General features: G+C 43.1%; 3 protein-coding genes and 2 non-coding genes across 7 annotated transcripts in view; all 5 read left to right on the top strand.

Moving 5' to 3' along the window:
* Nucleotides 1-4,445, top strand: part of camkvl (CaM kinase-like vesicle-associated, like) — a 35,559-nt gene extending 31,114 nt beyond the window's left edge. Inside the window, exons 10-12 of one of the 2 annotated variants that reach the window (XM_031844451.1) lie at nucleotides 47-134; nucleotides 442-450; nucleotides 1,615-4,445. In XM_031844451.1, coding sequence (XP_031700311.1) covers nucleotides 47-134; nucleotides 442-450; nucleotides 1,615-3,111 — 1,594 coding nt within the window. In that variant the 3' untranslated portion in view covers nucleotides 3,112-4,445. The remainder of the gene's footprint in view (nucleotides 1-46; nucleotides 135-441; nucleotides 451-1,614) is intronic. The other variant, XM_031844452.1, reaches the window with a different exon arrangement.
* A 139-nt stretch (nucleotides 4,446-4,584) lies between these two features.
* uba1 (ubiquitin-like modifier activating enzyme 1) lies at nucleotides 4,585-20,366 on the top strand. 2 transcript variants are annotated; one of them, XM_031844447.1, is made up of 26 exons: nucleotides 4,585-4,762; nucleotides 7,958-8,074; nucleotides 8,159-8,217; nucleotides 8,337-8,505; nucleotides 9,570-9,704; nucleotides 9,792-9,898; nucleotides 9,998-10,088; nucleotides 10,214-10,346; nucleotides 10,435-10,532; nucleotides 10,765-10,911; nucleotides 11,129-11,305; nucleotides 12,141-12,248; nucleotides 12,350-12,430; nucleotides 13,828-13,980; nucleotides 14,524-14,689; nucleotides 14,799-14,995; nucleotides 15,493-15,557; nucleotides 15,927-16,122; nucleotides 16,352-16,426; nucleotides 16,534-16,723; nucleotides 16,896-16,981; nucleotides 17,090-17,182; nucleotides 18,203-18,394; nucleotides 18,779-18,880; nucleotides 18,969-19,069; nucleotides 19,158-20,366. In XM_031844447.1, the coding sequence occupies exons 2-26, from the start codon at nucleotides 7,958-7,960 to the stop codon at nucleotides 19,291-19,293; spliced, it is 3,174 nt and encodes a 1,057-aa protein (XP_031700307.1). In that variant the 5' UTR covers nucleotides 4,585-4,762; the 3' UTR covers nucleotides 19,294-20,366. The 2 variants fall into 2 exon arrangements, with proteins under 2 accessions (XP_031700307.1, XP_031700306.1); XM_031844446.1 differs by lacking the exon at nucleotides 4,585-4,762 and adding an exon at nucleotides 4,796-6,405.
* Nucleotides 17,759-17,879, top strand: LOC116382694 (small nucleolar RNA U6-53/MBII-28). Its single transcript, XR_004212730.1, has one exon. It is a non-coding gene; the product is annotated as a small nucleolar RNA U6-53/MBII-28 (small nucleolar RNA).
* Nucleotides 18,547-18,667, top strand: LOC116382701 (small nucleolar RNA U6-53/MBII-28). The gene has a single exon (XR_004212736.1). It is a non-coding gene; the product is annotated as a small nucleolar RNA U6-53/MBII-28 (small nucleolar RNA).
* Nucleotides 20,367-20,455: 89 nt separating the features above from the next.
* Nucleotides 20,456-26,732, top strand: arhgef3l (Rho guanine nucleotide exchange factor (GEF) 3, like). The gene is made up of 13 exons (XM_031844461.1): nucleotides 20,456-21,038; nucleotides 21,409-21,457; nucleotides 21,555-21,599; nucleotides 22,143-22,199; nucleotides 22,343-22,450; nucleotides 22,537-22,695; nucleotides 23,036-23,098; nucleotides 23,219-23,315; nucleotides 23,787-23,863; nucleotides 24,068-24,325; nucleotides 25,105-25,275; nucleotides 25,623-25,815; nucleotides 26,226-26,732. Exons 1-13 carry the CDS (start codon nucleotides 21,001-21,003, stop codon nucleotides 26,471-26,473), a joined length of 1,563 nt encoding a protein of 520 aa, XP_031700321.1. The 5' UTR covers nucleotides 20,456-21,000; the 3' UTR covers nucleotides 26,474-26,732.
* The last annotated feature ends 24 nt before the right edge of the window (nucleotides 26,733-26,756 follow it).

Here is a 26,756-nt window from a genome sequence, read left to right as displayed (position 1 = left end):
CCACAGGGTTTGTACTCACTTGTATGCTGTCTGTCACCTGTGCCAGGATTGCAGGGAATGGCGCATCAGAGAAGAACCTCAAGGATGGTGTGTGTGCCCAGTTTGAGAAGAACTTTGCAAAGGCCAAATGGCGGGTATGAATTCACTCTCACTCTCTTCCTGTAGCAGTAAATAGAGTTGGTGATACTATAGCCTAGTAAGCAGCATAGAATGGCACTATATGTAATGATCATAGCACATGAGGTGCTTTTACTGTAGCTCAGCATACAAGCATGGAGAGGTATGTTTTAAATTTGAGAAATGATTTGGTGGTGGTCAAAGGGATGTCCTAGGGGAATGAATGCTGAAGACCAAGAAGTAGTAAGTCGAGATGGCACTGCTGACCTGACAGCATAAGTAATAGTTATAACCCTCTTCTCTCTTTCCCCATATGGTTCGCAGGAGCTGAAGGTATTGTAGTTCATTAAGAGGGAGAGTGGAAGGACAGAGCATGGGCAGAAACTTACCTTCAGTCCGGCATGAATCAATAACAAAACATCTTTCTAATGGCTGCTCAACCCCTTGAATTAAGGTTTCTATTGGAAAAATTGTCTAAAGTAATCGACCAATCGGCAAACACTTCAGTTAAACCTCAGTCAGCCTTAAGATGTGTTGACCATGTTTGGACCGGTGAAACTCTCCTCAGAGGCTCTGTTCCTGCCCACTGTCACTCCTGTCCTGTCCCAGAAGATATCCATCCACTCTGCCCCACTTTTCTTCATTGGATTAAGGCCCAGATGTTCAAAGTGGCCCGCTCTGCTCCTTTCTTACTCCTCATCTGCACTAGTCTATGAAAAGAGATTGGTAAAAACAACATTGTGAACAGCAACGGGGAAAAGGGTTTGCTCATTGCTTGTGTAGTTTTTGTATCTGTGTAGATAAGGAGAGGGAGAAATGGAAAGGATATAACGGATATAGGCCACTGTGGACTGTTGAACAGCAGTGATTTGAACTATAAGGCCCTCTGTCATTCCTCTTCCGTGAATCCTGGCTCATTGCCCCATACTGTACCTCAGTGTTACATTCAAGTCATACTTGAAGCTGTACAGAAGCTTCTCAGTTAAGCCATGTCGTATTCAGTGACATGTCTGTGTCCCAATGGCTTTTCACTTCCAGAGAATCAATTCCCTGGTTTAGAAACAACTTCTAAGGTCACACATTTTCCCTAACTCCTTAAGTGTTTGTAGATCGAAAGGAGTCAGATGTGTTCATTTACCTTTTCTAGACAACAAGCACTCAAGGAGTGGCTTGGAAAGAGTGAGTCTTGAGATTGATTTAAACCAGGGTACAAAGTGTCACAGCATCCTGGAAGTAAACAACTGGCACCAATCTTACTGCACTGTCACTTCACACTAATCACATCTCAGCGCTTAGTATGATGATGCTAAATCATGGTGCTGTGGTTGTCTTCAAAGCTTATTTTCTATGCTTTGCCATAACCAACTATAGTATCAAAGTTTTTTAGGGAAACAAGTCAATATGGGTGTTTATGAAAAAAGCGACATGATGTAAATCTAATTCTCTTTACATCGCTATCCTTCTCTCCTTTTTTCTTTGCCTTTGTCTGTTTTGCAGAAAGCGATCCGTGTCACCACCTTCATGCAACGATTAAAGAATTCAGAAGCACTGAATGACAGTTCAGCTGAGGCTCAGGGCAGTGAGGAGGCCGGAGATGGTGAAGGCGGTGTGTCCCAGGGGACAAGTGATGAGGGAGACAAAGGGACAAGTGATGGAGGGGTTACTTCAAGTAGTGTGTCTTTAGAAGTTACTGTTGAAAATACACCGGTGGGTATGGACCAGGATGAGGGAAGGAGTAAGGTCAGAGAAAAACAGGATGAGGTAAAGATGAGTATAGGCCCATCGGTAGGAACTTCCCCATCAGATATTCCTGAGCCTTCCAGTCAACAAAGCCAAACAAATGCCACCCCCAAACTCACACAGGAGGAGCCTGATCAGGCCAGTGCAAAGAAAGCAGTAGGTGATGGAACTAGGAAAATGGCTGCCAATTTGGGTCAAAATAAAGTTGTTCCAGAATCCAAACCGACTCCGGTGATGATACCTGACCCCTCCAAGCTGTCGGACGGTTCTTCAGGCATTATACTTGACAAAAAACACACATCCGCCTCCCCTGATCCCAGCAGCAAACGTAAGATGGCTGCAACGCTCCATGGCCTTCCACCCACAGCCCCTGCAGCTGGAACCGGCTCAACAGAGAAGAGGCCAGCCACACAGAGGGAGCAGAGGTATGAGCCTGACGGAAGCTGGTGTCAGACACAAGTACCTGAGGCAGTGGCAGAGCGGTCAGTGGCAGTCACTTCAGCAATGGGGCTTGGAACTGGGGTGGATGTAGGACCAGGAGTTAGGTTAAGGGGTGATGCTAGCCCAGTGGGTAGGAGGGACAGGGATGCCAGGACAACAGACAGATACAGTGCTGAGTTTAGCATATCGAGGCCAGATCCTACGACAGGACCGGGTTGTTATACCGTAGGCAGCTCTGCTAGTTTGGGCCGTCATGCCACACCATACAATCCAGAAATTGCTACTGTAGGGATGGGGATGGCAGGGAGCTATGGGAGTCCATACAGTTCCTTGTATACAAGCGCAGGAGGAGTAGGGATGTATGGGACTGGGCTACCACATGGAGGAGGCGGGAGCAGCGCTACAAGCGACTGGCAAATGGACAGTGTGATCGAGCAGATAGAAAAGCAAATGGCTGCAGTGCTGGAGAAGATTGAAGGAGACATGCCCTCGCTGCTTGAGCAAATCAGTGACTGCTCCGCTGAACCACCACGTGCCAGGAGCACACACGCCTCTCCTGCCACCTCCCGCGCACGCTCCTCACAGCACTCCACGACTGCAACCTCAGCCACTCCTCCACCTCTTCCAACCTCTCCCAGGCCTGTGCTGCCATCTATCCCTCACCTTACTATCCCTCCGCCCTCCTATCCCCCACCCTCTCCACCCACACAATCCTCACCCCAGGCTGCAGGAGAGCAGGAAGATACAGATGGACAGAGGGATGCTGCTCGTTCCAGCCAGTCCCCCAGAGCTGGGATGGGTAGGGGGCTATGAAGCAGGTGTCCATGAAGCAATACACGACACCATTGAGGTTTTAAAAATGTTCTCCCAGAGGTATCATCCACTTACTCCCCAGAAGAAAAGTAATCATGCAATGTTGTTTGGTTTGGCTGTATGTTCATATTGAGAATACATAGCGAGAAAACTCCCTAAGGCATTCAAATACTCTCATGACTGGAGTGTAGGGGGAGTATCATAGGGCACTGTATCTCTCTGTAGGACAGCTGCAAAGAGAAAGAGAGTTTGCATCTCAAATCCAGATTGTGCGCATGAATGCTTACCACACAACCTCCTCATGCTGGAAGCGCAGGTAACAAATTATGGAACTACACAAGTAATAGCTTGGTAAAATGATCAACAGATTGTGAGAGTTACAGCAAGGAAGTGATTTGCATTATTCCCTACAAATTGTAAATACCTACAAAGAAGGGGGTTCCTAACTCTTGCTCTCCCGTGTTGTAAACTTCCTCATATCCAAATTGACATTTACTTTTCGGCTCAAATCGGCTCATCCCATTTCGTTATTTCACTCTTCCTTTTTTTATGTAGCTATTCATTCTATAGTGAGGCTGCTAAATCGTAAGCTTGCAGTCACAGAGTTGTACAGACATTAGTGAAACTGCACTCATTAAGCCCTCCCATTGGCTGCTGGATATAGGGATTTGTTTAACTGTATACTGTATTTAAACTTGAACTGTCGCTCAAAGTCTTGTGAGTTGCTCCACACCTGTTGAAGAGTTGACGAAGATTTTAAGATACAAGATATTGTGTAAAGGCTTTGCAATAACACAAACACACACACGTGAAAATTTCAAAGTTCTCCAAAACTTTTGCCCAGAAAGTTTGTTTTCATTTGTTTCCAGTTGTGTCGACACATTCATATGGTAGGCCTACTGTCAATTGGACTGGTACTGTCTATCTTTGCTCCTTTTTATCATGTAAAAAAAATATTTTCGACGTTCATTCTGCTTTTGGATCTATGTAATACCGAGTTATGTGCTTTTCTCCTGAACAATTCTAAACTTCCACTATTCTGTCCCTATGTAAACTGTGCTCTGTTTGCAAGTCTTTCAATAAAAGTAAAAAAAAAAAACTAAAAAAAAAACGCTGAAAGAACCGTTATCTAATGATTTCACACAGAGGCATTACATTATCAAGCCACGACTACAAGTCCCATCTGGCTCTTTGTGAATTTCGGATTAGTCTATACTCACAGAAGCACGGGGGTGAAAAAAATATTGGTTTCACAGTTAACATGCGATCACAATATTTAGTAGTGTATAATTCAATACACTTTACATTTTCTGTGTTGTGGTTAAACATTCAAGAAGAATACTAACAAATACTTCCAATAAATCAATTATAATCACTTTTCGGTGAACCCTCTGTGCGGGGATGGTGGTTGTGACTGTAACGTGCACATGTTGCTGCTTTTATTCAACTGAAATAGAGTCAGGGGAAACGGTTCTGGAACAGCCGGTCAGGCAACCGTCCAGCGGAAAAACTCACACAGAGCCCGCCACCCTGACACTTTTCAGTTTGCAATCAGCAGCAGTGTTGAATTGTCACATTGTTTTTTTAGGTTTCTTCCTTAAATACAAGCCGATTTTAATACTACAGATCAGGCCGAGTAATATCGGATGTGGTAAGTTCTGCACACTTGTATAAGCTCTCGTCTTGGTAGTGTTAGCCTCAGCTAGTTGGCTAACATTAGCTAGTTAGCTAACATAGCGGCACAAGTAGGAAAAAGTCGTTGGGTGGCTAGATAGCTCGAAAGCTAACTGCACACAAGCTAACAACTACGCAGTCGTTTGATCTGCGTTATTGGTAGTCATTAACGTTAGTTGCTGTCGGCTAGCTGAACCTTTTCGGCTAACCGAAGCCAAGAAGCCACTGGCACGTAACCGTTAACTCTAAATTGGAATTTGCACATTTCACGTGTACGAGAGTGCTGTTTTAAGTAGTGCTCTGTGATGAATACCGTTAACTGGCTGGGAAGCTAGTTGGCTACAAACATTAACTTGGATGGACGCGATGGCCAAAGGAAGACACTAGCTAACTTGCATCACGCAACGTTTGCTTGAACCTACTGATCGCATTTCATCCCGATAGATGTGTTTTGGTCAACGTTTCAATGGGACGACTATCGATAATAACGACGTTACCACAGTAACGTCATATTGGCTAGTATCTCCTATTGGCTTGCCAAGTTGAGAAGTCTGTTAACGTGTCATTAATATCAATACGTGTCGGCTCCGATAGAATAATGGTAATTAGTGTTTTTTTTTTTTTCATTTCGCAGCAAAGCGATGAGAATGGGGATCCCCTTGACATGTGTACCCGAGAATATGCGGCCCACTCTTTCCCTGGGCCTTTGTCATTTGCCAGGCACCCCCTCCCCCAATACTCCTCCTTTGCAAGGAATGCTCACCCCTAACCTCAGTGTAACTGAGGGCCTAGACGCTCAGCATCACTCTAACTAGCAAGTAGCCTAGTGTTGTACCTGTCTGTTATCATTGGGGCACCATCAGACGTATGATGTGTTTTTGCTGGACCCAGGGAAAGTTAAAATATCTTGAAAACACAATACACGAATTGGCATTGCAGTGAGAATACGTTCAACTTGGATACACCCTAAGATGTTAGTCTAGGGGTGATGCATTGTGTCACGAATGTAAGTTTTGTGTTGCATGTCTGGTTCTACAACGAGATTTCATTCAGCACCGATAAGGTGGATCTTCACGTTGAAAATGTGTTTGGATCTCTGCGCTCGTGCACTTGCATCAGACATGCTTTGTGCGTTTTTTTGAATAATTATAACAAAAATAATAACACGTTTGGTACACGGTAATTCTTGTGGTCATGCAGTTCATTGTACAGTAATATACATGCCATGCATCTTCTGGTTGCGAGGGCGGGTATAAAGCGCGTTGGCTTATGTTTAGCAGCCAATGAGAGGAGCTTCTGGCCGAGCAGCGTGCTCGCATCACCCCTTTCCTGCTGAATATTTCAGCCCATGCGTCACAGGTTCTCCGCCCCTTTCTCCCCATCTGCCATTTTGGTTTTGTTCCCGTCTGCAGTCGCAAAGCCAGCAACGCAATTACATAGAAGAGACTCTCAGCACAACGACATAGTGACTCGACATTATAGCGCAGACCAGCCTAATACCGCATCGCGTTTCTTTTCTTTGTACCAATCGTCGAATTTACATTCATCAATACTATTGACATCTAGATACTGCGGGAGAGGAGCGGGTTCGCATCGGGTAGGAACCGAGAAGGATTATTGGTAAGAAAAGAGAAATCAGTGGAGCACGAGTGTAATGGCTAACGTTAGTCTTTCATTCGCAATTTTTTTTTTTTTTTACATTGAGTGATAAAGTTTGATGGTGTATTTTGTTTAGGCATTGAAACATTAAACTATTAAAGGAGCTTTGCTAGCTAGCTGTCAAAATAACCCCGCTGCTGTCTTTTGCGAGCAGGTTGAACACAGCTAACGTTAGGTTTGCTAGCTTGTAAAGTTGTGTTCCGCACTGGGGGAGATGCAGGCCTAGGCCGAGCTGGTAACGTTAATGGGCAGACTAGCAGGGTGGTGTTTTTTTGCTTCTTAGGTTATTAATGTCCCGACTCTTTCCACTTAGCCAATCACTTAACATTAACCGATTAGTGGCACGCAACCTAACGTACTTAATCAGTTTCCGCTTGGTCTCGTTCACCAATATTTAACGCAACCTTATCCTAAACGTTAAAATATAGAAATGGTTTGTAACGGCTATGTAATCTTTTTTTATTTTGTGTAAATGACTAGAGCAACCGCACCAACGTCAACGCGTTGCTGTATCATTGTCTGTACCTTCATTTTCGTTTTTGACAAACGGCGAACAGTTCCCGTTTCAGTAAAATGTGACTTTACATAATTCTAGCCGGTTGCAACGTTATTGTGTAAGACTTATTCCAACTTCGTCTATCAGTTGTAGGAAGGTTTATAAACGGTTAAGTTTGACTTTTTGGGACGCAAGTTGAGCTGCATCGGATGCGGAAATTGTAGGCGATCGTGTTCTCCGTGCAGTGTGAATGTGTACGAGACGCTGCGGCCTGTTTCACTTCCCGAAGTGACTGGATTTGACCGGATTATTTCGTTAATCACAATGTTAATTTACATTATCTTATTTTTATAAAATACCATATTTGCTAACGTCCAGTTATATCTGCCAACCGAGGATAGTTCCAACGGCTTTCTACAGTCCTTGTGTCCACACCTGCAGGCCACCATGTTGTTCACTTTACCGCAGTGAAGTTTCAATGATTCAGCTTTTTGTTTGAAACGATGTTTGCGGCCCTTAAATACCGGTACAATGGCACTGAACAGCCAAGCCTGTCTCTGAGCATGACACGTGATAATGCTGCTATTCATCGCTCTTCCCAGGCTCTGTTCGTTTTCTAGCAGATTTGTGTTTGGCCTGCAGCCAGCCCAGCTGCTCCCTGGACTAGAAATCCTCTCTTCAACATTAAGGGGATTGGGTAGCATTTAGCTAGGCTAGGATACTCTTAATAATGGAAACGTAGCATTTAGCTAGGATACTCTTAATAATGGATATGTGGCATTAAGTCAAATGTTTTTCACTTATTTGCAAATTAATTTGAAATTATTTTCTTTTGAAAACGTCCATGATATGGACACTGGTTGCCCCTGTCTGCTTAAATTATTTAATCATCGTCATCGGGGTAGCCATATTATCCATGAATTAGTATAAACTTGTAAAGGGTGAGAGTTTAGTGAAGATATGGGGCAGCTTGTTGTGCCTGATGGGCCAGTCGTAACGGGGTGTGTTGGTGCACAGATGTCCAGCTCGCCGCTGTCCAAGAAGCGTCGCTTGTCAGGAACAGAGACGAAGACGGGATCCCACTGCTCCTCCTCTAACTCTGTCAGAACTGATCTGTCCCACACACCTGCCAACGTAAGCACAAAAGCATACACTGTACAAGTTTGGTAAAAATCTGTTACATGAACTAATTGCAACCCCTCTTTGTGGTTTCCCCAGGGCATGGCTAAGAATGGCAATGATGCTGAGATCGATGAAGGCCTGTACTCCAGACAACTGTAAGTCTTGTGAATTTTTGTCCTGATGAAGAAAAACTGACCAATTTTGATTATTTATTTTTGGGCTGAATGTTAAACAATGCATAGTTGTTCTAATGGTACGTTCTCTCTTTCTGTAGTTATGTGTTGGGCCATGATGCTATGAAGCGAATGCAGAACTCCAATGTCCTTATCTCTGGTATGAGAGGTCTTGGAGTGGAGATTGCAAAGAACGTCATCCTGGGAGGAGTTAAAAGTGTTGCTGTGCACGACCAAGGAGTGGCAGAATGGAGAGACCTCTCCTCTCAGGTGTGTGGAGGCATGCACACGTATTCCAATTTTTTTTCCATTGTACAATGTTTTTTTTCTTCTTTTTATTCAGTCCGGCCGACAATGGTTCACTCAGCCATTTCCTCTTTATTGTAGCTGCATCTGGTGTGCTATTGTGTTTGAGCCTGATTCCAAAGTGCAGTGTGACTTGTATCTGTTATGAGTCAGTTGTTGTGTAGTATTGTTGCCATCCAAAAAGGCAGCCACCCCCACCCTTGCTAACCATGGGCTGACCCAGATTTATCAGTGGGTGGCCTCTCTCTCTGGGTCATAATCATAGAAGAGCTAAAGCCTGTTTTAGGGAATCATTACAGCGGACAGATTGTTTATGTCTGCCAGCCTGTGACTCTGAATTCTGATGTCTATTTAGGGCCAGACAGACATGTGTGAATAGACTGCTCAGGCGTTCAATCAGGAGGCTCAGCCGAGATCTGTGTGACCTTACAGAAGTGTATGATTGCATCCGGGATCACCCAGTCTCAGTCTAACCTTGTGCTCTTAAATATTTTTATTTCAGCCACTTGCATTTGCCCTAGTTTCCTTTGTTATTTAAGCTAAATTGAGTAATCTATGTATATTTCTATATATGGCACTTATTTGACGTGCCATTTATATTTAATAGGAAAGCTGTGGAAATTTGCTGGGGAATTTTTTTTGTAGCTGGATCACATTTTTCTAAATATTTATAAATTCCTGCACAGACTATATTAACACACTAAATAAATCATTGTGTAGATTAAGCCGTGACAAACGCTGTTTAAACTGATGACACCAAGTGGAGTGACTACATTGAGTTTGTCCCTTACCTGACTAAATGATATCTGTTTTTTTTTTTTTGTTTTTTTTTCCCTATTTGTCATCCAAGAGAGAGCAGATAGAAAAGATTTAGCATATTTTTTTTGTATTTTGATATTTCGGTGTGAATCAAGAACCCTTCTTTGTGTAAACATGATGTCTATTTTCCTTTATTACCATATCTGGCACTTAAGCTTGATTGACGCAGTATCGGTTGTTCCCTGACGTTTTATATATTTTGTGGTCAGTTTTACCTTCGGGAGGAGGACCTGGGAAAGAACAGAGCCGAGGTGAGTCAGCACCGTCTGGCTGAGCTCAACAACTACGTGTCTGTGACCGCCTACACCGAAACACTCACTGAAGACTTCATGACCAAGTTCCAGGTATAATTTAGGTAGAAACTAGTGCCCCACTCAGTTCAGCTGTCGGAAAGAAAAGTTGGTGTTTAAATGTGTCTTCTTGTGACCTAGGTGGTAGTGCTGACTAACTCCACTCTGGAAGAGCAGCACCAACTGGGAGAAATCTGCCACAACAAAGGAGTCAAGCTGATTGTCGCAGACACGCGTGGGCTGTTTGGGTAAGAGTCTGACACCTCTTGTTGTTTTTTACCTTTCACATAGAATGTATACCCGTCTGTCAGTGTCTAATGTGCATGTTCACTTGTTGTGTTTTGTAGCCAGATATTCTGTGACTTTGGTGTGGACATGGTAGTGTATGACCCCAATGGAGAACAGCCATTGACTGCCATGATTTCCATGATAACCAAGGTTAGTCCTTACGTCTGACTAAGAAACATTCTTCTTCTCCCAACCACTTGCTGCTGTTAGGAATGACAAGCATCAAGGCAGATTTTATTTTGAAACCAAGCGTTGTTCATTTTTGTTTTCTCCAGGACAATTCAGGGGTTGTGACATGTCTTGATGAGACTCGTCATGGCTTTGAGAGCGGAGACTATGTCACCTTCACAGAGGTTCAGGGTATGATCGAGCTCAATGGCTGCCAGCCAGTGGAAATTAAAGTTCTGGGTAAGACCTGTTTCTATTTAAGAAAAAGACGTTTTGGCTAGTGTGTTTTGTAACGGTTTAAAATTGACATGATTTCTTCTCTGTCCAGGTCCCTACACCTTCAGCATCTGTGAAACAGCTGGTTTTACAGATTATATCAGAGGAGGAATTGTCTCCCAGGTCAAGATGCCCAAGAAGATCTCTTTTGTAAGTGGCTGCCATTTCCACACATTATGTCACTTTCCCATGTAAAATGTTTGAGAAGGTAACATTATAGACCTTTGAAGCGTGACATGGTCTCCCATTATTGCCACTGGTCAGCAAAACGGCATCTAATCTCATCACAATACTGGTGACACAACATTATGTGATTATGCTGTCACCAGTGGAATATTTGAACGAGTCCAACCTCACTATCTTGCTTGTCTTTCACGTGCAGAAATCCATCTCTTCCTCCATCGCTGAGCCAGAATTCTTGCTGACAGACTTTGCCAAGTTCGAGCGTCCAGGACAGCTGCATGTGGGCTTCCAGGCTATCCATGCCTTCCAGAAGAAACACAACCGCCTTCCTACACCTTGGAGCCAAGTAAATCTTAATCAATTTTATATTCTAAATACCACCAGTGCTATTTGATCAATGTTTTGATAGAATAATGGTCAAACTCAATAGAGAAACTAAAATCATTGTAGGATTACTTATGAATAATTGTGCAGAACTGCATGGCAACATTTACACTCAAAACAGTATACATTAGTGAGTTTTCTTAAGTATGTTGTAACATGTTGAGTTGTGTGTATTCCAGGCCGACGGTGATGAGTTTTTGGCGCTAGCCAAAGAGGTGAACTCTGCCCAGACGGGGTCAGCTAAAGTGGAGCAGTTGGATGATGCTCTTATCAAAAAGCTGTCGTTTGTTGCTGCTGGTGACCTGGCCCCTATCAATGCCTTCATTGGAGGTCTGGCTGCACAGGAAGTGTTGAAGGTGAGTGGTGCACCGTGTGCAAATTGAGGTAGTTGCAGTCCTACAGTATCTGCTGTAGTCATGTTTTCATTCCTTTTTTGGTATACTGCCATGTGAGGTAAGTAAATGGGTTATCAGTGTGATTGTAGATTGCTGTTTCTAATTAGATATGTTTGGACATGTACTACACTAACTTGTTTAAAGCGATTCAATGTTCTTAAGACCAGGATGTACACACACGCACATGACATGTTTGTGCAGAATATACTTTTTTTTTTTGTTGCATTTTGTTCTCAATTCTATAGTTGTACAATATAGGCTTCAAATTACAATTATATTTTGTATAATTTATAATAATTTTCGATATTTCTTTTTACTACATGTATTTTACAAAGCATGAATAAACACTATCCTAATAGGGTCTGATGCTCTACCCTTTTTACACTTTCATTCATCCCCTCTTAATGGGTTTGGCAAGACATCTGCTAATTAGGATGAACAGGTCAAACTTTTCTTATAGAGATTATTAAGAACAGATTTGTTTTAATCCATAAAAATACAATCTTATTGAAAAAAAATGTGACCCGGGATCTCGTGAAGTTATATTTGCTCCTTTCTCTTTTGTGCTTATCTGATCTGTGATAGCATCTGAACCGTGACTTCTATGATCCGTTGCACCACTAGTCAATGGAATGTAAGAAGAAAGAGCCTCTTTCCTTAAAAATGTATCTTAGTTACTGGTTAATGGGTGTCGTGCTATCGTAAGCTAAATAAACCGAAGCTGATAATTTGACATCTTTTTTTTTTGTCATAAATGCTTCTTTACATTTTTCTCATGTGCTAATTGTTCTTTTAGGCCTGCACTGGAAAATTTATGCCAATAATGCAGTGGCTGTACTTTGATGCCCTGGAGTGCCTGGCTGAAGAGGAAGGAGTCGAGCTCACAGAGGAAGAGTGCGCCCCAGTAGGTGTTCACGGCACATCACACACCTTTACTGAGGACAGAGGCACATAATGGTGGAACATGGTGTTAAACCCATTTTTCTGTCTATCTTTTTCTCCCAGAGGAACTGTCGATACGATGGGCAGGTTGCCGTGTTTGGCACCAAGCTGCAGGAATTGCTGGCCAAACAGCGCTACTTCCTGGTGAGTCAGCCAATGGAAAACTTTCCAACACAACTCCTCTGTTGTCCTGTTGATAAGGGAGCTTTAAAATGATAAGTCTGGTGATAATCTAATATCTCGTGCATCTAGATCTGCAGCGCTCGCTGGACCACAGTGGCTTTAACCTCTCAGTAACAGCACAGACTCATCATTCAACTCACTTAGACAAAATGTGTCATGATGAGTCCACGAGTGCTGTTTTTACACTCTGTGTGGACGGTTCACACCCGTGTTTGCGCTGAGCGTCTCCTTTGCTCGTCCTTCTGTATTTGCGAGTGTAGACGTACCTCAAAGACGCATTTTCAAGTAGTCTGTAACGAACCATTGTTTATTCGTGATCTGTATGGAACCCCCCCCTCGCGGTTCGCCACACATTTGAACCGCAGATTAATTACACAATTTAACGGTAACATCACAATGTGAAATAAAGTTTTACTGGTGATCGCTAACCACCAATGTTAAATAAAATATGCAATGACATCAGCATTCATACTTTTCTAGTCTCTGATGATGATTTGTAAACAACCAATCCGTGTTTGTAACGATGGCAGCACCGCTAATGGCCAATGTAAGTAGGTTCTGCTCAGTAATATTATGATGCGTTCAGGCTCTGGTCAGTGAAAATGAGTGTTTGGCGTTATCATGATGTGTTCACGTGTGATCTCGTAAAATGTAATTCTGGGTAAAAAAAAAAATCAGTAGTTTGAATTAGATATTTTCACAACAACATTTAGTTGTTTAGTGGCAAAAATATTTCCTGGAGCTTTGTAGACCAGCTGCTATAATCAAACAGCAAATTGATTTTTATCTGCCAATATGGATCATCAATGACCGGCAATTAGTATCGGCAGCAAAATAACATGAACAGGGATCTCTAAAAGTTATAATTTCTCCCCTTTTTGTTTTGTGCTGATACGATCCGAACCGTGAGTTTTATGATCCGTTGCACCATTAACTTCTTCCTTAACGGCAGAGTTTTGAGGCTGCCGTCTCTAGACATTACGCCTCTTTGGCAGTTTCCCGGCTGCTAGCCCGCAGTCTTCGGCCCGAGCCGTCATGGGCTACGTTCCGACACAAGCAACAATCCTACAGTATTTAGAGATGTAGTACACTGTTGATTTTGTAATTTTGGGGGTTTTGACAAAAACTTTTGTAATGGCAAGCCATATTGTTTAACGGGCGCACTTCTCGTACTTTGCAACATTTGAATATTTTAAATATTTTTGACCTGGTATTCCGCAAGCATGCTCTGTCTTTATGGTTTAAGACTAAATCTCTACTTAGCAATTTAAATGGATGTCGTTTGATAAATAGTGTTTTCCAATGCCGCATACAGTGCAACCTAACTTTACTCACTGAGAGGGGTTTCTTCATTCCAGGTTGGAGCTGGGGCCATCGGCTGCGAGCTGTTGAAAAACTTTGCCATGATTGGACTGGCAGGTGGGAAGGGCGAGGTCATTGTGACCGACATGGACACCATAGAGAAGTCCAACCTCAACAGACAGTTCCTCTTCAGACCCTCCGACGTTACGGTCAGTATCATCTTTGCTCGACCCTGTCTGATGGTAGATGTAGAGTATATAGCTCACATTAGTGCCATTTATCGATTTCAATTTCATATTTCCGAGCAGTGCCGAGTTCACTTGCTCCAACTGCTGTTGCTGGATGATGTCATGATACAACATTAAATCCAGGAAACTGAAAGCCTGCGGTCATAATGGCTCATTATCTTTGTATTAGCGTCTTGGTTATTGCAAGTGGTGCTAAATGAAATGCAGTGACCTTTCACATTGCTCTGTTTATTCAACGATGAAATTATGTTACAAGGAAATTGTGATTTGAGGAAACCGTAACCGCTACACACGTGCCGTAGGCCGCAGTTCTTGTTTTAATGTCCTTATTGATGGTAGGACTTAAACTCATGCACAGAAACTACAGTTACGAGTATTTTTGTGTGCCACAAATCAGTAAACCTAGAGTGACCACTGTACTGGTTTTACGCTGGTCAGTGGCGATATGTGATCAGAAAGTGTAATTGTTCACTATTTATATAATTTGTATGTATGTGGTAACAGAAAATGAAGAGCGACACAGCAGCTGCTGCAGTGAAGCAGATGAACCCCTCCATCAGGATCACAGGTCATCAGAACAGGGTGGGCCCCGACACAGAGAGGGTCTATGACGACGACTTCTTTGAAAGCCTTGATGGCGTGACTAATGCACTGGACAACGTCGACGCACGTAAGGGACACGGAAGTTTAAATTATGTCAACTCTTTTTAACATTTTTTATGATCTTGACTCTTTAAACCATACATCCCACTCTTTTATTGTCTGTGCCCGTTGTACAGGTATGTACATGGATCGGAGGTGTGTGTACTACCGTAAGCCCTTACTGGAGTCTGGTACTCTGGGTACCAAAGGCAACGTCCAGGTTGTGATCCCCTTCCTCACAGAGTCGTACAGCTCCAGCCAAGACCCACCTGAGAAGTCCATCCCCATCTGTACCCTCAAGAACTTCCCGAATGCCATTGAACACACACTGCAGGTCAGTAGGTGTACAGACAATATGTGGAGCATAAAATAATGTATTGTGTATAGATTTATTAAATATGTCATGCCGTAACAGATTTGTTAAGAATGTATTTAAAGCCAGTTTAAAGCTTTTGTCAATGGAGTCTTGTGTATTTAGCGAGATATTGCAGCTGTTTCTGGTTAAACAAAAAATACTTTACTCTTAAACAAAAAGGTCCGTCTGTTGGGACGCTTTACCTTATTCACTGTTAAAGTTAAAACGCAAAAGCAGCATGTTTTAACGTCTGTCACTAGCATGGCGTAGAAGTGATGCTACGCTATGATTGGCCAGTCTGCGTTCGAGGGGCAGAGACCGAGCAAACTGTCAGTAGTGACACAATATGATTAAATGGAGTAATTAATTTTATTGCCCAGCCCTAGATAATGTCGACTCAATCTGAAACTGTTTTTAGTGTAACACGTACTTTACTTCTGATGTAGTGCATTGAGTGTGATTGATCTTTTGTTCAGTGGGCCCGCGATGAGTTTGAGGGACTATTCAAACAGCCACCAGAGAACGCCATGCAGTACTTGTCGTGAGTTGCCTCCTTGTCATACCAAAGTGATGATGTGATGTCATTGTAGTTACTTATATGATATGCTTTTTTTCATCATGAAAGTTGTTCAGATTGGCAAAATGACTTCTCTTTGCATTACTAGTTCAAGCTGGTAAAAGCTTGCTTCATGTCTGTCCTCAATCTGTAAGAGGGCTAATCTAGGTCCGCCTAAGGTTTGATATTAAGAAGCTGTTGCTTTTGCAGTACTACAGACTATATTTAAACCTTGATTAAAAACCTAAATGCTATGCCTAAACTGACCCTGCTGGGTGAACAGCAAAGAAAAAGGCGACGGCTCTTCCCGTGTTTGTAACCAGCTTATGATGTTTACGATCACTATCCTTACAGAGATCCTAAATTCATGGAGCGTACTCTGAAGCTCCCCGGAGCTCAGCCTGTGGAGGTGCTGGAGGCTGTTTACAAGAGTCTTGTCACAGACTGCCCCCACAGCTGGGCTGACTGTGTAGCCTGGGCACGCAACCACTGGCAGTGCCAATACAGCAACAACATCCGCCAGCTACTGCACAACTTCCCCCCAGAGCAGGTACATATGAGCTCACTGCATGATGAAAATCAGTTGACTTGGGATGCTTGCCTCCATTTATGGCAATCTAACAAAGGTGTACAATTTCATCAATGACATTCTTCTCAGTAATGAGTATTTCTATGGAGCAATCATTGTGAAATATTCATTCCCAACCCCAGCTTTATTTTAAGGTTTTGCATTTTAATGATTCAGTTGATGATGAATTTATTATGTGTGTCTTTTTAAGCTAACCAGCTCTGGTGCCCCCTTCTGGTCTGGCCCAAAAAGGTGTCCTCACGGTTTAGATTTCAGCACTAGCAATGTAAGTATGGGTCAATTGTGTTTCTTGCATGCTCTTACTCGACCATTATCTGCTTGGAGCTTTGTCTATCAATCACTAAATGCTAACAGAGGTGCTCTCTTTTGTAGGAGCTGCACATGGACTATGTAATGGCCGGAGCAAACCTGTTTGCCCAGACATACGGCCTGAAAGGCAGCACTGACCGTGCAGGTGTGGTGAAGATCTTGCAGGAGGTGAAAGTGCCCCCCTTCAGCCCTCGTTCAGGGGTTAAAATCCATGTCTCTGACCAGGAGCTGCAGAATAGCAATTCCTCTGTTGGTAAGATGTGTAAATCTGTGTATGCACAACAAAGCATTCACAGTCATAGATATTCTGCTAAAACGTTTTTTATCTTAATGATTTTTTTGTTGGTAATGGCTTACAAATTGAAGTTGGCGTTCACTACAGATGCTGTGAGACACGTGTACTGAACTGAAGTCTTTTTATATAGATGACTGCAGACTGGACGAGCTGAAGGTCCAGATACCTTCCCCTGAGTCTTCCAACTTCAAACTCTGCGCCATTGACTTTGAGAAGGTACAGTCTTTCTTCCTATATCTACATTTCTCTGTAATCACCTCAACTGTCGTTGGTCCTCAGTGCAACCTCAACCTGCGCTAAATGTAGTCCTGTTTTTGTTAACAGGATGATGACGCCAACTTCCACATGGACTTCATTGTAGCATCATCCAACCTGAGAGCAGAGAACTACGACATTCCCCCCACAGACAGACACAAGGTGGGTGCACACATTTTTATGGCATTAACATTTTACTGATGTCTTTAATAACATTTTTATGTAGATGTGTGATTATGTAATTTTTTAAAAACAATACCTCCACAGAACTTTTAGAAAGGTGCTGAATAAAAGTTTTGCCACACAGTGACCAAAATCTGTAACAAATGTATAGTTACATGTTGCAAAGATGCAACACTCGACTTGTCTGTCGAGTTTGTATGTCTGTATAAAATATACAGGTTGTGTAACAAACTTGTCAAGTAATGAGCTGCATTCTGTTTACCTCATTTATTAATTCAGCAGAACATGGGCTGCCATTTTTACTGGTTCCCCGAATCACCGCCAATCCTGTCGAACCCCAGACGCACAACATAGCTGTACTATAAGTAAAGACTCATGCATGCATCCTTGACAGAACTGGCAAACGGTTGTTGTGAAGTGAATGCAACAGATCGGGGGAGGGAAAGTGCGACATCTAGTGGCTGAATGTTATCGATGGCACCTCTATTGTTCCCTTGTTGAGGCAACCCTCAGCTGCTCATCTAATGACTAAATATTGTCATGAGATGTTTTGAGCTCCGATGATGATCCAGCCATGCTAATACCGATACACCAGGCAGATGAAGTTTGTCTGCCTGGGTGTAAGTGAGTGTAACTCAGCTTCTCATGCTGATGTTATCAGTGTGTGCTGAGGAGAAATCTAAATATTCTTATACCCTGCTCCTAATGTGTTTTAGCAAAGAGCAGCAATAACTGGCAACCCTCAGTTGCCTCAACAAGGCTGCGGCTGAGCTGGTAGCTAGCAGTTAATGGGAAGAGGCAACGGGGCTAACAGTGTTAACCTGGGGGGATCAGAGGGCGGACGCTGTTATCAGTGGTCACCGCCGTCTGAGTGCGGTGCAGTGTGACGATTAGCTAGCCAGGGAATTTGGAATTAAGCACCTTTTTTAACTCCTTAAACAATAATGAACTCTGTTGTCTTTTTTTTATTATGCTTGTTCTCATCACCATCCAATACAGAGCAAGCTGATCGCTGGCAAGATCATTCCTGCCATCGCCACTACCACGTCCGCAGTGGTGGGTCTGGTGTGCCTGGAGCTCATCAAGATTATCCAAGGACACAAGAAGCTGGAATCCTTCAAGAATGGCTTCATGAACCTGGCCCTGCCTTTCTTTGCCTTCTCTGAGCCCATCGCTGCTCCCAAACACAAGGTGGGCAGCTGCATGTGTCAGTCTGAGCTGCTTAGATGTCTATGTGATGATGATGCATCATGTGTCCACACTGTAGGAAAATATTTCCCCTTTTATACTCAGGATATTCGGCTCTGAAACGCTACCTAAATATTGTCATTAGATGTCTTGAGCTCCGATGATGATCCAGCCATGCTAATACCGATACACCAGGCAGATGAAGTTTGTCTGCCTGGGTGTAAGTGAGTGTAACTCAGCTTCTCATGCTGATGTTATCAGTGTGTGCTGAGGAGAAATATGAATATTCTTATACCCTGCTCCTAATGTGTTTTAGCAAAGAGCAGCAATAACTGGGTGCTGTTTGTGAGGTGGCATCAATCCTAATACTTTTTATTGTTTCTGCAGTACTATGAAATTGATTGGACGTTGTGGGAGCGCTTCGAGGTCACCGGGTTGCAGCCCAATGGGGAGGAGATGACACTCCGACAGTTCCTGGATTACTTTAAAGTACGTTCTCATCAACTCTTCTACACTTAACCGCCGCGTGGGTTCTGGCGCACAATTAACCAAACTCTGTTTTTCTGCTCTTCCTCAGAATGAGCATAAGTTGGAGATCACCATGCTTTCTCAGGGAGTGTCCATGCTCTATTCCTTCTTCATGCCTGGTGCCAAACTCAAAGAGAGACTGGACTTGCCGTGAGTACATTTTCTTGATGCACCTCTTCAAAAATCTAATTTGAGTGTTTCATTCATTGTCCTAAGTGTATTCTTCTGTGTCCTGTAGGATGACTGAGATTGTCACCAAGGTGTCCAAAAAGAAGCTGGGCAAGCATGTGAAAGCCTTGGTGTTTGAGCTGTGCTGTAACGACCAGACAGAGGAAGACGTGGAGGTGCCCTATGTCAGATACACCATCCGCTGAGCTCCATGCTGAACCCGCCCACAGTAGGGTGGGACTTGCAGGAGGGAGACTGGGGGGGGGGGGGCATTCTAAGTGAGGAGTTGAGGTGGGGATCGGGGTGGGTGGGTGGGTTTATCCAGGTCAGCTCTGTTGGATCAATCAGTTTTGTTTTTTTAGGCCTTTGGTTTGATTAAGCCTGTGCCTGAGTGTACATAGCCCCAGGAAACGGATTTAAGGATACTTGTATGTGTGTTAGGGAACCAGTTGTTGCTTGGCTGTGGGAACAGGGGTGTCATTGGAGGACGGGAGCATGTATACAGGACCTCCTGATGTTCCGCAGAAGCTCTCTGCTCAGTTTAATGCTAAACCTTAGTGTTCTCTTGGTACTCCTAAACCCAGCTAGTGTCCCTCTGAAACATCCTCAAACTCTATACTAGCCTTCAGCTCTAAAGGAGGGATCTTTTAATCCAGCCGACTATCTCCCCTCCACTCTATTTGCTCTCTTCCCTCCCCATACCTGTCTAGTAGACCTGGTCCAACATTACTGTTTTGTTTTTCAAAGATGCACCTCCCTTAAATAAAAGACGTTCAGCTATGAATCCCAAAAATAGTGACATGTATTGAGATTCCATTTTGACCCCAGGCCACTGCCCCTAATTATACCCGAGACCCTAAATTTGAAACTGTACAAGCACCTGAAGACCCGGCCAAACCTGAGTCAACAGCCTCTCCTGACTGGAAAATAGCCCGAGTATCTCGCGTCGGCAGAATAGGAACCCCTTGTCGGTTTGAGGCGCCCCTACACCCACCTCATCTAGCACTCTGGCTTTGGAGGGGCTCTTGCACATGACATCAGTTTTCTCATTATTCTCTTTATATTTCATGTATTTTGTTTAGTATTATTATTATTATTTTTTTTAGTGGGGGGGTGGGGGAGGCTGACAAAGTTTTGGCACACACACCTTGTAGATCATAAACGGTCTTCTTTCTACTTTGTTAACTCCAAATGATGTAAAAGTGTAAGAGCAAGGCCAAGAGATGAATCTTGAAATGGGAGCACTTAGTGTGATAGTGAATAAACATGTAAAAACACAGCTGGACTTGTGTGGTTATTTTACTGTTTTGTACAGTAGTTTTGGTCAACATGCTTTAATGTCTCTTGGTGTGTATCACTTGTGGTGTTTTGCCTGTGTGACTCGCTTCTGGCTCTCTCATAAGAAGTTTCATTATCAAATGTATCCGGGAAGCACAGCCTGAATCTGAAACGCCTACTCGTGAACCTGCAGTGAAAAGGCCTCATCAGATTGTAAGAAATGATCTGTCAAATTATTTTGCAAATGTATCTATAGTTGATTATGCTGATTCAAAAGACAACTTTATGAATAGTTAACTGTTAATATATTGATATTTTATTTAGAGCATATCGGTTATTCCAGTAGGGTCCTTTTGGGTTGCAAAGTGGTGTTAAAATTCGATCCGTTTGAACAAGTTAATTTTTGAAACCTCCGAGAGGAGCGGATACACGAATATGTGCAACCCTAAAGGATGTGGTCGGGTGTGAGATGAGGAAGAAAGTGAGGAAGGAGTGCACTGCACTCTGACGAGCTCCCTGCAAACACTGTATGTTACAGAAACGGAAGAGACCGGCGTAAATGTGGATTATTTATACCCGTCTCAGTTTGAGAACCTGTAATGTTTCTGTGACGATGCATTGAAGACAAAAGGAAGATGGAAGTAGAAGAGACTGGTAAAACAAGGACTTCCTGGTATGATACCTTTTACATTCACCGTTATGTTTCTACCTTGTTGTGCCACAAACTGTATATTCATACTGTGATCAGACGGGCAGGGATTAACATATATACTACAGGGTCATGTGAGTGGTACTTTAAGTTGGTATATATCTGGTGTCATGGTAGCAAAAGCTTAACACTTTATTACCGTTTAGTACTCGGTCTTAACCTTTCTATCAATAATGTACTTTTTTATAACTTTAGGACAAATCTGCTGAATTAGACCAGTAGGAACATGCTACTAGGATCCATCCAGCTGCTTTGGATGTTTGTGATTTATAACTAGTAATATAACATAACTGTGTTCATGGCTGCTTTTTTTTTTTTAATTTATTTTTTTAAGCACTGCAGTGTTGGGAGAAACGCACTCCATTCCCTGTGACCATGCCGGGGTAAGTCTCTTCATTGACCTTATTTATTTTATTGTGTGGAGGGCGCTTGTTAAAAAGAAGAAAAAAAAGAATCTCATTTACATTTCTGCTTTTTTAGAAGAAGAGAAAACAAGACCCTGAACCTGTGGTGAGAATCATAGAGGTGAGTGATATCTGATGTGCACCATCTTGTTCCACTGCCTCTTCACGTCTTTGTTTTCTCTCTAACTAGCGGAAGTTAGTCAACCTTACCTTTGTGACCACAATGCTGAGTGCAGCGTTAACACGAGATGTGAACGTTGTGTTCAGCTGTGCAGCCACAGAAGCTCTCTGAATGCTCAAATCTCTAAATGTTTATGGCATCTTGTCACATTTAATTCAATTTTCTACTTTTCAAGCTTCCCTGCTTTGCATTCATCTTTATCATGTGTATCATAAACATATAAACGGATACATTTTTAATACAGCTCACTCTGATTCTGCGCTGAATTTACAGCTGATGTAGTTAGTGTGGCAAAAAACAGGCAGACATCTTGTATTTTTACTACAGCAGCAAAGTTTAAACCTCCTTCCTCTTTGAAAGAGTCACACAGGAAATGAGAGATCTGCACCATGCAACATCTCTCGACATTGCTCTTTCCTGTACACTGTTGTGTCTTTCTCGCCTAATGCTTGTTCTGTTGTGTGACCTGTTATGTTTTATCAGGATGAAGAGGAAGATGATGAGGGTGAGATGATGTCCGACCACATGAGGGATTCGGAGGTGAGTTGTTCCTCTTTTGCAGGTGCCAGATGTGTGTTCAGTTGTTTTAAATCTTTCAATGTACAGCCCGTAATAGTTTGATGAATGACCCACCCTGATAAGCTTGGGAACCATTTTGTTCAAAGTTTGTCATTTCATTTCAGGAGCCCAGTAACAAAAGGGTCAAACCTGTGGTAAAGTCCAATAGCGTAACAGGTGTCATAACTCCGGTGAAGACTCCTGCTCTGAAACGCATTGGACAGTCTATTTCGGTAACAATGCACACAAACACTCACATACCTGTTGTTTTTACAAAATGAATAGCCAGTGACTTTCAACTACTCTGCTCTTCACACAGCGGTCTATTAGTTTTCGCACGGAGGCTCGAACTTTGCCCCCGGCTCCCCTGCGCTCTCGCGCAAAGGCCTCCTCGTATCCACGCCGGCGCAACAGCCAGTGCTGGAGTGACACTGTGGAGAGTCATGACCTCACTGCGAAGGAGATCAAGCGACAAGAGGTGCGAGGGGCCGCCTGCTGAAGTGTAGTTCAGCTGCAGAAACTTAACTTTCACATTTTTGTAATATAATGCAATAGTTTTTAGGGGGGCTGTGGGTCTGTGGTTGCAGTGTGGGCGGGGTGACTAATGCCTTCTCATTATATTTGAGAAGCCGCTCTACGCTACACGGGCATTATGAAAGAGGATGTGAGCTGGCACTCAAGCCTCAACTTCCTTTATTGAACAATCAGCTGTGAGAGTGCATGCTGTCCTCCTGTGTTTTCCACATTGTATGCAAGCGTGCGTTTTGCATGTGTGCATCGCCTGTGCTTGCATCCACGTGTTGGTGTTCGTTCCGCAGGTGATCTATGAGCTGACTCAGGGTGAGAGACAACTCATTGAAGACCTCAGTCTGGTCAAGAAGGTACGTGTCCACCAAAAAACAAATTCTGCTGATTTAAGTTTCTCACACTTTCATACGCCTCTTTTGGTACTGCTGTTATTCTTTCCTCACCTTTGCCTCCTGGTCTCTGTGTGCTACCAGGTGTACTATGAGCCCATGCTGACGTTGGACATCATGACAGAGAGTGAGCTCGGACAGATCTTTGGTACACTGGACTCGCTCATTCCTCTCCATAAAGGTAAACGACCTCTCTGCTTCGCACACTCCCATTATCAACCTTCTCATGTCGTAATCATGTGTATAGCAAGTAGGGCTGAGTGAAAAACAAATGCATGTATTATCATTGGATGACTTTCAACGTTTCACACCGTTATGTCCAAACTAATGAGTTCAATAAATCCAAATGTAATACCGTCGTATCACAGGTTTTGCTCTACATATATGATGGGTTTTTTTTGATAAAAAGTGGACCACTTCTACACTGAACATTAATTATAACAACAGATTGTGCATACGTTTGCCATGTGGTGATATACAGTACATGTTGTCAAGATGTGTGAGTGAGTTGCTTTTTATCTCAAAATAAAGGAGGTTGAATCAGTTAAATGTGATGTTGTTCTGTCTCTGATCTGTAGTAACGCTGGTGTTCATGAGGCAAACATCAATAAGAATTCAACAGTTTAAGTGTTCTATCTTTATTTCATACCAGATCTTCTGAGTCGTCTTGAGCGGCTGAAGGGATCAGAGAAGACGATCGGACAGGTCGGGCCTACTCTGATGAACTGGGTGAGTATTTCCATGGAAACCAAGGCTCTAGAGAGAAGAGGAGAAAAGAGCACAAACCACATTCACTCTCTATAGTTCCTGTATTTACTCTATTATCTTCCTCTCTCAACCAGAGTCATAGAGTTCAGTCTGTGTGCATCTCTGCTTTTAACTGACTTTTTTCACATCATTGCCTCATTGCTCCTCCCGTCCTTCTCGCTGCAGTTCCCGTGCCTGGAGGCCTATGTTACGTACTGCTGTAACCAGGTGGGGGCTAAAGCCCTGCTTGACCTGAAAAAGCATGAGAAAAGAGTGGAGCACTTCCTGCGTCTGTGTCAGGAGTCCTCGTTCAGCAGGAAACTGGACCTGTGGAACTTCCTGGATCTCCCTCGAAGCCGTTTGGTCAAATACCCCCTGCTGTTGAAAGAGATACAGAAGTGCACGCCTCCAGAGCACCCGGATGAGGACACACTGCCTGATGCTGTGAGTTGGTGTCTTACACATTCGTGTTATTCTAAAAGGCTCTGAATGAGCTCCACATTGGCAGTTTATACAAGATGTGTGCCGCTTTAGATAGACCCGAGTTACCTTTTAAATGTGCTCATCTAATGTTTCAAATACACTGTGTACACACACAGTGCACAGTAAAACCTCTACTTGTTTCTTGATACTCATTTCATTATTTTAACAATCTTAAATGTGGTCAGATTGTTTTCTTAGTTGCATGAAAATCAACATTTGCCTGGCCATTTTCCAAATTATTAAGGCTTATGACTGTTCGAATATCCATGAATACCAAATAAATGTTGGACATTTCGTCCTTATAGGTTTTATAAGTTTATTCCCATCATTCTTAAATTCATCAGACTGCAAGTGTTTAAAGTCCAAACACTTGTTTCCTTTTTAAATCTAAAAAACTTTGCACGTTGGCGCCTCCAAATGGCAGCAAGAGAAAATAGTTTTATGAAACATGAACCTCAGTAGCCAGTGATCCTGTGGCTGGTATGTGTTATACCAATAAAGACTTGAGGAATAATAAATGAAAGTTATGTTCAGGAGGCAGTTTTGCATTTCATATGAAACAGCGTGCTATCATAGTAAACGTACTACATATTTTTAATTGTTTTGCTTAAATATGTGAGTTGTATCCTATTCATAACCCAACCAAGTTGTCAATTCTGAGGAGGTGGCACACATTCTTCATCACCAAAATCCCACATGAAATACATTCATTTTGTGTGAGACTACTTTGTTCTGTTCAGTTGGAGCTGGTCCAGAGCATCGTGGCGGAGGTGAACAAGAAGACTGGCGAGGCGGAGTGTCAGTTCTACAGGCGGGGCCTTGCATACCTCGAAGATAGTCAGAGACTACAAGAGATCCAGCTGTCCCGCTTCCTGTACTGCCACGGAGAGCTCAAGAACAACAAAGGCCAGGTAGCGGCTCTCTGTTGTTAGGTTTAACTACTCTAAAGATCCTTAGATTGATCTTTGGTTGTCGATTTGTTTGTATCTTAACTGAAAAGGTTAAAGACGGGATGGATCCATACTTACAGGCCTTTGTTCCTTTCTGCCCTCTCCTCTGATTTTGATTTTTAGGCCTTTTTAAATGAGCCCTGTATTACCCTCTACTTTGAAAGGGCATTTTGTATCATCTTCTTGTATTGTAACCCTGCCAAAGATTGTACCGTAATATTTGAATAACTTTCTTAATGCCTGTGTGCGTGTGTGTTTGTCTGTGTCTCTCTCTCTCTCTCTCTCCCCCTCCCTCCCCCCTCTGTCAGCGGCTGCATGTATTCCTGTTTGAGCTGGCCTTGGTGCTGACTAGGCTGGGGGAGGACAGAGAGGGAGGTCAGGTGTTCCATGTATACAGACAGCCTCTTCCCAACGCCTTGATAAATCTGGAGGAGATCCCAGATGGGGAGGCTGCTGGAGGGGGCACCTTCAGGGGAGCCTTCACTGGAGGAAATGATAAAGGTAACATATACATAAGACAAATATAATGTATTTTCATTCACGGATCATTCTATTGATCGCATCAAATGGTCTAAATTGGAAGCTTTAACCAGCAAATAGTTGGTATCTTTGATGAATGACTTGAACAATTACCTAATTTGCAAAATTGTTGACAATTAATATTCTGTCCATCAATTGTTTCAGCACCACAGTGATGTATTCATACTTCATCTATGCATGCTTTAATTCAGGTTTATTGATACCTTGTGTTTCATGCAGGTGAAGGGAGGGTTAAAGGAGGTTAAATTTAGGCTACAACTAAGTCCTCAGATTGAGAGAAAGCAACACCCCTCCACCCCATTAGTTGAAGTGAAACCTACGACCTTGCTTCCACTCAATTTCCTTCCTTCCTCTTTGTCATTCCATCCCAGTGAAAAACTGTTTCCGTGTGAGCAGCAGAGGGCGCTCCAAAGCTCACCCTTACAGCCTGCAGGCCAACGACTCCTTCAGCAAGCAGCAGTGGATCACCTGTCTGCGCCAAGCGATTGTCCGGTCGCGAGATAGCACCGCTCAGTCCAGCCAGTCGCAGCTCTCCCTTCACCCTGATCCCGCCCTGTACCACATAGCTGATCTCAGCCTCAGCTCGGACACAGAAATGGCAGATCATACCTGTCGCTGACTGTGTCAGACTGATGATCGGGAGGCATGGGAAGTGAACTGCACATTGACATCGGAGAGAATAAAATAGACTGTGAAAGATGATTGTGCCTTTGACACAGAATTTCCTACATGGGTTTTGTCTGTTCATGCATTTGCTAATATATTCTGTGCTTGTGGTGATGTTTGATGTACAGCTTGAGAACAGTATTACTGAATGTGAATTTACACTGTAAAATGTTTTCATTCTTTTTTTAATTTTTTTAAATAAACTGACATATAGAAGTTCTTTAGGTACTCATTGC

The sequence above is a fragment of the Anarrhichthys ocellatus genome, unplaced genomic scaffold, assembly GCF_004355925.1.
Source record: "Anarrhichthys ocellatus isolate YVR2014 unplaced genomic scaffold, GSC_Weel_1.0 scaffold5, whole genome shotgun sequence".
Lineage (NCBI taxonomy): Eukaryota > Metazoa > Chordata > Actinopteri > Perciformes > Anarhichadidae > Anarrhichthys > Anarrhichthys ocellatus.
The sequence above is the reverse complement of the archived record's forward strand: the minus strand, read 5'-3'. Positions and strand labels throughout refer to the sequence as shown.

Bases quoted from the DNA above. Each gene is read 5' to 3' on its own strand.
- uba1 (XM_031844447.1), top strand. From the start codon at position 7,958: ATGTCCAGCTCGCCGCTGTCCAAGAAGCGTCGCTTGTCAGGAACAGAG. The intron at 9,705-9,791 runs GTATAATTTAGG...CTTGTGACCTAG, and splicing joins ACTTCATGACCAAGTTCCAG to GTGGTAGTGCTGACTAACTC. The intron at 12,249-12,349 runs GTAGGTGTTCAC...TTTTTCTCCCAG, and splicing joins CAGAGGAAGAGTGCGCCCCA to AGGAACTGTCGATACGATGG.
- arhgef3l (XM_031844461.1), top strand. From the start codon at position 21,001: ATGGAAGTAGAAGAGACTGGTAAAACAAGGACTTCCTG. The intron at 21,600-22,142 runs GTGAGTGATATC...ATGTTTTATCAG, and splicing joins CTGTGGTGAGAATCATAGAG to GATGAAGAGGAAGATGATGA. The intron at 22,696-23,035 runs GTGCGAGGGGCC...TTCGTTCCGCAG, and splicing joins AGGAGATCAAGCGACAAGAG to GTGATCTATGAGCTGACTCA.